This window comes from Phycodurus eques, chromosome 15, assembly GCF_024500275.1.
Source record: "Phycodurus eques isolate BA_2022a chromosome 15, UOR_Pequ_1.1, whole genome shotgun sequence".
NCBI lineage: Eukaryota > Metazoa > Chordata > Actinopteri > Syngnathiformes > Syngnathidae > Phycodurus > Phycodurus eques.
In genome coordinates, this window is record NC_084539.1 from 5018104 (window position 1) to 5027356 (window position 9253).

The following is a 9253-nucleotide window of genomic DNA, read 5'->3' on the forward strand; positions in this document are numbered from 1 at the left end:
GCTCTTTTGAATCTCTTTTTTTTAGTTGAAGGTGACCCAAAGGTTATTGTTTTAATAATTTATAGGCCTCCAAGATACAAGAGAAAATTTATGGAGGATTCAATCTCATCGAATGACAATGACCTATGGGGTCTGTTCTTGGAACCCTCCTGTTCAGCCTGTATATGCTACCCTTGGGTCAAAGTCTTCAGAACTTCAATTTTGACTCTCATAGGTATGCAGATGACACATAGTTATATCTAGCAGTGTCGCCAGATGACTACAGTTCAATTGAGGTGTTGTGTCAGTATCTAAAACAGATTAACTGGATGAGCCAAATTTTTCTTCAATTAAACCACAACAAAACTGAGATAATTGTTTTTGGCAATAAAGAAAAGAGGATTTCTGTACCTGGAAATACCTGGAGTCACTCTCTTTAAAAATCAAAGACCAAGTCCGAACCCTTGGTGTTCTGATAGATTCCGACCTGACTTTCAACAGTCATATCAAATCAATTACTAAAACTGCCTTCTACCATCTGAAGAACATATCCAGAGTGAAGGCTTGCATGTGTCAAGCAGACCAGGAGAAGCTCATCCATGCTTTTATCTCAAGTAAACTTGACTATTGTAATGGTCTTTTGACTGTACTCCCCAAAAAGAGCATTAAAACAGCTGCAGCTCATTTACAATGCTGCAGCTTGGGTTCTGACCAGAACAAAGAGGTCAGAGCTTATTACTCCAATTCTGAAGTCTTTATACTGACGTACAGTCAGCTTTGGAATAGATTTTAAAGTTCTGCTACTGGTCTATAAATCACGAAATGATTTAGGTTCTGAATACATGAAAGAAATGCTAAAGGAATATAAACCCAGTAGGGCTCTGAGATCGACAGACTCAGATCAAATAGTGGAGCACAGAGTTCAAAGCAAACATGGTGAAGCAGCATTTAGCTATTATGCTGCACACAAATTGAATAAGTTGCCAACAGAAGTGACGTCAGCTCCAAGTGTGAATGTTTGCAGGTTAAAAATTCTTGTTTTTTTCCTCATTCTTTTTAGAGCATCCACTTTTAAATTATATTTCTGGCACTGTACGCTGTTTTAATTGTAAATTTGTTTTCTCTTTGTTTTAAATGTTTATTAGCTGTTTTTTTTCTTTGTTTCTAAATGCTTTTAATCATATAAAGCACATTGAGTTACCTTGTGTATGAAATGCGCTATATAAATAAATTTGCTTTGAGTGTAACTTTGCTGACTGTGGATAGATGAGAAAAATGAAGATGATCCGGTTTTGCCACATAATACAACAGCACACTGTCATGATGGTGGTCTCAGATCAGCATTTATTTGGCATTACTTCACCAGTAAGTGTCGTACACCAACGGTTTTATGTCTAGTCGCCACTTTTGCCTGTTGAGTTGCATGTTTGTGTGAATGACACATTGTTTGATTCAAGGGTGAAGCATTTATTCACAATACAACTATGAACAGAAGTCACCCAACCAGTCAGAGATGCAAAAACCTATTGACTGCTGGGTGTGTTGTGTTTGGAGAGATGGTAGACGATTGGCTCATCTCGTACAGGTGACAGGAAAACCTGAAAGATTTTTTTCTGCATAATCATCTGATGGGTGGAGTTACTTCAAAACTTCCTCACACCTCTCATTTACAAAGTAGAGTGCGAACACTGTCTTTAATAGCACAGGTACATTTATCAGCAAAAACAAATTATCTTCATTCAAACTATTTGTTTTTTTCAGATTATTTTGGATTATCTTGCCCAGAAAAGATGTCTTTCTTCAAGAAATTCTACCAAAATATCATTCATGACAGAAACCCTGACAATGACACAATTAAAGTGAGTATCACGAGCGCTCCTCTAGACATGCTGAGCTAAACGAGTGATTTGCATTTGGGGGAAGCCAACCTCTCAGTGCCTTGTGCCTATTCCTTTAGGTTAAAGGAAAAGTGACGCCTGTGTTTTACGGAACAGTGGCCCCGTACCCCGACTTCAATGCAAGCAAAGATGCTGCAGTTCTACAGAGTGGCATTCAAAGTAAAGGTATATGGAACCTTCCTAATCGTATTAAAAAAATACTGAATGGCAGGCCATAATGCAATGAATTAAAAATCTACTTTGAAGTTATTGCTCATTTTTTGGCGAAAAAGAAACTTGTTCCTTACACTTGCGGTCTTTCTGAAGGCCAGCAGACGGCGGCTTCATTAGTTACTGAAAGACTACAGCTTGTACTGAGTTTGAAAGTCTGAAAACAAAATCTTACATCTCAGTCTGCACTCAGTACTTAAGTGGAAAGAATCCACTTAAAAACCCAAACTGCAAAGCATTTCTCATTCCATGCATTCTAGAGTTCCTGCACATTTAGTAGGATTTTATACAAAAAGTAAGGCACTGCAATCGATAAAAAAATTATTAATAATAACAATTAAAATAAACAAGTATTCTGGATTTTATGAACAAATAAATGTCCTAATATTGACCAGACAATTATATATATATATATATATATATAATTATTAAAATTTAATTAAATCATTGCATTTAGCTTGCTCTTGTGTGTCACTGTGGGAGTTTGTGCAGATGCAGAGTAGGAAAAAAATATGTTTATTAGAAAGAGTGATATCGTTAAAATAATTACCAACGTCATTTTAGAGTTACCGTTACAATATCAATTTAAAAAATACCAATATGCTTGCTAAAACATTTTCTTTATGTGTGTAAATTCAGGTCAGTCATTCAGGTCATCGTAATCTGCAAAGTTTGGATGGAGGCAACTGGACTCTTGTTTGTTGAATTTGTTGTGGTTTTTTTCTCATGATCTGAAAACCTTTAAAAGTGACCAATGCAACCATGCTATTAGGCTAACAATAAATAATTTCGCTTACTTTAACTTAACCCCTCTGCTATATATTACAGAAAAGTAACATTTCTCTCTTGCAGGAGTGGATGAGGATGTGATCATTTCAGTCTTGGTCAAAAGAAACAATGAGCAGAGACAGAAGATCAAAGTGGTTTATGAGGCTTCCACCGGCCAGGTAGCGCTATGGTTCATCAAACCACTTTCTATACAGGGCAGAGAATCGAGCCCACACAACCTGTGTGAAAGTTAGCTATGTGAACCACAGACTACTCGTAGCCATGTCTATTTTTATGTTTGTCTGATCGATCCCTTTTTTGATAGCGCTTGTCCTCATTTGGGTGATGGGTGAGCTGGAGCCTATCTCAGCTGCTTCTGGGGCCGGGCGGGTGGCGGGTTACACATTGGACTGGTCGCCATTGAATCGCAGGGTACAGTGTCAATGGTTGTTTGTTTCTATGTGCCCTGTGATTGGTTGGCAACCAGTTCAGGGTGTACCCTGCCTCTCGCCCGAACACAGCTGGGATAGGCTCCAGTACGCCCGCGACCCTAGTGAGGATAAGCGGTTCAGAAAATGGATGGATGGATAGATGTTATGTCTATTTACTTTACTTTGCCATAAAGTCTACTCTTCTTTTCTCCATGTATTGCAGTCACTGAATCGAGCGCTGAAGTCTGCGCTCAGGTCAGATTTGGAGGACATCTCTTTGGCCTTATTGATGCCGCCAGCTCACTTTGATGCCTACTTGATCAGAGATGCAACAAAGGTTGTTATCAATGTTTTACTCAGAAAATCTAATATTTTTTACTTTTAAGAAAATACAAATCTTACCAAACTTTATCTATTTTATTTGTGAATATGCCGTCATGATAAATCAAAGTATATTTACTGGTAAACACTACAGTGCTGCTTAAGTGAAAGAAAGAACGTTAATTTACAACCAGTGTCAATGGTAGTGTAGTGTGATATTAACAAGAGATCTTTCCCTGTTACATATATATCAATACATTTTCACTTTATTGCAACAGAGACTGGGCACAGATGAAGATGTCCTAGTAGAGGTTCTGGCAACCAGGTCAAATGAAGAGATCCGAGAGTTGAAGAGAGTCTACAAAGAAGGTTTGACTTTTTGCTTTTCGGAAATAGCTCAAGGGAAATGAGAAAACAAACCTTCTAATGTGCATAAAACAAGCGATGAACAGAAGCCCATCATAAGACTGGTGGTAGTCGTTCATAAATGGGACTATGAAAGGCTATTCCAAAGTTTAGGATCAGCTGAAGCAAAAGCCTTTCAACTTGAATTACATTCAAGGAGTATAATGACACTGACACATTTGCACAGTTTTTGTACCCTTGAATCTGGACTTTAACACCTTGCAAACATAATAATGTACCTATACATTGTTGATATTATTTTGAAGTTAATTTCAAATTCAACAATCATCCATCCGAGAGTACCATATTCTTAATCCTAACTTTAAGGACAGAAAATGTGTCCTTTCTACCCCTTTTTCTGACTAAAGCCATGAATAAGAATGGGGGTGGATGAGTCGCAGAAAGGGTGCTAGTCTCGCAAACAACTGCAATCATATATTATTTTTGAGACTGCATTTGTCTCGTTTATTCAGCATTTCAACACTGTTCTCCCTCAGAGTACGGGGATGACCTGGAGGATGTTATTAAGGATGAAACGAGGGGTGACTTCACCACAGCCCTTCTGGCTATGTTGAAGGCAAACAAAGATGAGAGCACAGAAGTTGACATGGCTCTGGCCCAAAAGGATGCAGAGGTCAAAGTGGATAAATATCCCCTTTATTCTGTGCATGAATTCCAAGTTTATTATTCATCCTGTGTTGTGCACCTGCAGACTCTGTTCGAAGCTGGCGAGAATACAAAAGGAGTCGAAGTCTCTGCCTTCATAGACATCCTGACGACACGCAGCGGACTTCAACTCTCCAAAAGTAAGTGTGCGACTGAAAAGTACTGTGTGTGAAAGATGCAGCTGCTATGCTTGACTCACCAGATTAGACATTCTTAAGTGAACAGACAGGTGGAACCACACCCATCTTGTGTAACAGGTGGAACATGCCTTGCAGAGTAAAGAACAATGTCAATATACAGTTACTGAGAAGTTAACTCATAACTGTGTGGCCAAAAAACTATATTTCATGTTTGACTGTCTCCCCACTTTGCCCACTAGCATTCCAGAGATACGCCTGTGTCAGCGACATGACGCTACCTAAAGCTCTGAACGTTGAGCTGAGGGGAGACATTGAAGATTGTCTAATTGACATCGGTGAGCATGCCCTCAATGTCACTTTCCATGTACAATACAGAAGGACACGTGCACATTTCAAGTGCAGGAGTGGCTGTAGAAGCGAATTCTTGAGTGTTGACTAGGTTTAGTATCGCTTTTTTGGGGAGACTTAAAGACTCAGCCTCAGAGCAAAAGAAAAACATATTATAAGCAAATGAAATCCACATATTGGTCACAATTGTACATTTTAATGGTGACCTAATAACAATGATCTATTTTGGGTCTCATTTACAACATTAGAGTCCACTAATCTGGGAAATATTACAAATTGAAAAACAACTAAGGGAGAGTATTGCACATTATATCGAACTAAAAAAACAAAAAAAAAACACACATATCAGGCCATACAGAAATAACGCAATACCCGAAGGTACATCTTCTGTACAGTAAATTTTTTTTTTATTATCTATTATGAGCATTTGTGGATTACATTTTCAGGGGATTTAATTGCATGGTTGGTATGAATGAAGCCCTCCTATTGGCCTTTGAGTGCCTTCCCCTAATCTCATGTTAAATGCTCAGTTTTGAGTGGCACTTTGAAGTTCCCCTAAACACTTCTAATACCCGGCAAAATCATTTGACAATCTGTATTAATGCCGGCAGGGCGTTGGCCGCCTGGTTAGCACATCTGCCTCACAGCTCTGAGGACCCAGTTTCAAATCCAGTCTCGCTTGTGTGCCGTTTGTATGTTCTCCCGTGCCCGCGTGGGTTTTCTCCAGGTTTCCTCCCACATCCCAAAAACATGCATGGTAGGTTAAGTGAAGACTCGAAATTGCCTGTAGGTGTGAATATGAGTGTGAATGGTTGTTTGTTTATATGTCCACTGCGATTGGCAAAGATAACTGGGATGGGCTCCAGCACGCCCGTGACCCTGGTGAGGATAAGCGATACGGAAAATGAATGAATGAATGTATTCATGCCAAAGTTTTATTGTCTTAGCCCCCCTAAAACTGATGTTTAGCCTCCCCAAAATAAATGTGGGTTTCCAAAAAATATAGAGTAGTAGCGTTTGTTAAATGCAACCTCGGCAGGTTTGTATAATATTAACAGCACTTAAAAGTACAACCACAATGACCAACATAAAAATACAGTAGCGTCGTAGGCCTGAAAGTTAATAAAAATGAGGTAGAGGTTTTATTTCTAAAAAGTATATTAAATATTATTGTAAACCAAAATAAAAAAAAGAGCACTTAAAAATGAGTCCATTAAAATGTATTGCACTTAAAAGTAAATATACCTCAAAAATATGCTAGAAACCCAGTTGTAAACAAATTGTAAAAGATTCAATGAAAATGTATTGTAATTCAAAGTAAAATACAAAGGTAAAAGGTGATAGGTTACTTTCTGTTGGGTTTATGATACGAGATGTGATAATGATAATAAATTTGTCAAGTCTGTGTGATAATTTTTCCAAGGTTTTTGAGAACTGTGGAAGCAGTGATATTTGTCTGTAATTCGTGAATTGATGTTTGTCTCCATTTTTGTAGATTGGTCATTGATTTATGAATGGATGCAAAGTAAAGCTAATTTATTGATATAGCGCATTTCACAAGGTAACTCAATGTGCTTTACATGATTAAAAGCATTTTTAAAACAAAGAAAAAAAAACAGCTTATAAACATTTTTTAAAAAAGAGAAAAAAATACAATTAATACAGCATCCAAGCGCAAGAAATATCATTTAAAAGTGTTTGTTGTTTAAAAGGATGCGGTCTAAAACTACAATGTTTTGTTTCTTTTCTGACAAGTGAAATGTGCATGGAGCACACCGGCATTCTTTGCTGAGAAGCTCCATCGAGCTATGGAGGTATGAATGAACACAACAGTAGGCTTTATTTTTTTATGATTCTTCATATGTTCTTCAATGTCACATACTGTAAGTAGATGTTGCCTGGCCCTGTGCTTTAGAATTTTTGGGGGGATTACTAATATACTCTCACAGCGCCATGGCACGTGTGAAGATACGCTGATCAGGGTGATGGTTAGCCGCTCTGAGGTCGACCTGAAGAAGATCTTGGAAGAATACAGGGCCATGTATGACACAACGCTACAGGAGGACATACTGGTAAAATCAAATATGCAACCTATCCTGCAAGGCTAAGCTGCAGTTAATTGATTGTCATGATATTCGCATTTGGGTTTGAAAAAAATTCTTTGACTGTGTTTCACAGAAAGACACAAAGCATCACTTTGAGAACATCCTCCTTGGACTGTGTGGACCGCACTGAGAAACCACCTCACTGGGATTTTAGTCAGAGGTCTTACATCTTTATATTAGTGGACATGACATCATCATTGAATTTTATTTAGTTGATGCATTAATAAAGTCGGTAACCAGTAATAATAGCAGGCACGACATAGTTTTACCATGCTGTATGTTTACTAAGACAAAAGATAAAAAGGGAGATTTAAGATTGTCAACATGTACACACTTTTTAATTTTTTGTTCGAATCTATACATTCTTAACATGAACTTCTTTCTCCAAAATAAAATACATTGGTTGCTGTGCACATTTATTTTTCCAAAATGAATCCTTCAATCCATCCGTCCACCTGTCCTAATGTCCTTATTAGTTTTCTGGGTGACCTGAAGCCTATCCCAGCTGACGTTGGTCTATTATAATTGTAAAGAGAAACACCAATCAGTGTTAGCACAAACCCTGATTTCTGCTAGAAAGCACAAAAAATGTCAAGAAAAGCCTACTAGAACATTTGAAATGGATTTGGGGTCATCAGAAGCACCTTAAAAGCTGACACCACTTCACATAAATTTGAATATGATTAGTTATTCCTGAACACAGTCACATCCCAGTTGTGCACACTTGTGCAACCACATTATTTCAGTTGTTTATTTTTATTTGCCCTCTCAAAAAGATAAACAATTCAATTGAGCGACATGCTGTAGGTAACATTAAAGGTGGAAAAAGTTGAAATGATTGATCTTGGTTTCTTATTTTATACCACAAAAATCCGGCATTTGAACAGGGTGTGTCGACTTTATATCCGGTGTACGTACATGTATATCTAATAGTGTGCTACTACATTGAAAAGCTTGACTCGGTTGAATAACGCTGAGGAACAGCCAAATTGACTGTTGCAGCGGGGGACGAGCTGTGACCGTAACTCGTTGAGAACATTCGCCTCGAACAAATTGCTCTTACGACCAAACCGTCTGCGATATTTATTCAACGTAACATGTGATCTCAACTCAACTTTATTTATCGACCACTTTAACAACGACAGCTGTAACAAAGTGTCGTAAATAAGATCGGACATAAAACGAAATAATCATAATAATAATATTAATAAATCAATAAACATTCTTTTCTGATTAACATTTATAAGAATATCTCTCTTTACATTGGCAAATACGAGATCCAGAGTTTGATTCCCTCTCATGGCACAGGCCAACATATTGTGTGAAGCTGTTGGTTGAAGAGAGAGAGGAGCATAATCAGTCTCCACTGACCTCTGTGAGGGCGCCGGGATGGTGAAATTGTAATCTTGAAGCTGCATGCGGTTGTAGCATCATAGACAAACGATATTCTCCCCAAAAAAGATATCACGGTTATACCGCTGTAATGGCGCAAACAGTTTTGCACGATTAAAAAAAAGAAAAGGTGGAAAGTGCATGTAAATAAAGGAGAACGTTAACAGCTGTTGTAAATGTTTTAACGATTCACGGACGTACACTACAACAAGCGTAGATGATGAATCACACTCTAAATTCCAATAAATCCCATTTTTCCACTCTAACAAAACGCAACCAACAATCATTAAAATCGTCCATTTTCGCTGAATTAGCTGTGACTCTTTCAGTTGCCACAGAAGAGTGCGTTTTCATTTTCAGAAATAAAAGATGACTCCAAGATAAAGAGCAGAAGCATATCAACAAAATGAATTGAGAAACACATCTGTTGCTGACCATATGCCAGAACAGCATGTCTGGTAAAAAGGAACTGATTTAACCGAGGCCCCATTCATTTTCAATGGGAGTTTAATCGTAGTTTTGGGGCATTGCGCCGCTATGTTAACACAGAATTCTTGGAAAAAAATCATTTCGATCAAAGTGCAGTTTTA

At 37.9% G+C, this 9253-nt stretch overlaps 1 protein-coding gene across 1 annotated transcript; it reads left to right on the top strand.

The window, feature by feature from the left end:
- The first annotated feature begins 1642 nt into the window (after window positions 1–1642).
- Window positions 1643–7684, top strand: LOC133413677 (annexin A1-like). Its single transcript, XM_061698335.1, has 11 exons — window positions 1643–1838; window positions 1937–2042; window positions 2940–3034; window positions 3510–3623; window positions 3886–3976; window positions 4510–4646; window positions 4725–4818; window positions 5058–5153; window positions 6922–6980; window positions 7116–7238; window positions 7345–7684. Exons 1-11 carry the CDS (start codon window positions 1770–1772, stop codon window positions 7399–7401), a joined length of 1041 nt encoding a protein of 346 aa, XP_061554319.1. The 5' UTR covers window positions 1643–1769; the 3' UTR covers window positions 7402–7684.
- Window positions 7685–9253: the final 1569 nt, after the last annotated feature.

Bases quoted from the DNA above. Each gene is read 5' to 3' on its own strand.
- LOC133413677 (XM_061698335.1), top strand. From the start codon at position 1,770: ATGTCTTTCTTCAAGAAATTCTACCAAAATATCATTCATGACAGAAAC. The intron at 5,154-6,921 runs GTGAGCATGCCC...TTTTCTGACAAG, and splicing joins AGATTGTCTAATTGACATCG to TGAAATGTGCATGGAGCACA. The intron at 7,239-7,344 runs GTAAAATCAAAT...TGTGTTTCACAG, and splicing joins CGCTACAGGAGGACATACTG to AAAGACACAAAGCATCACTT.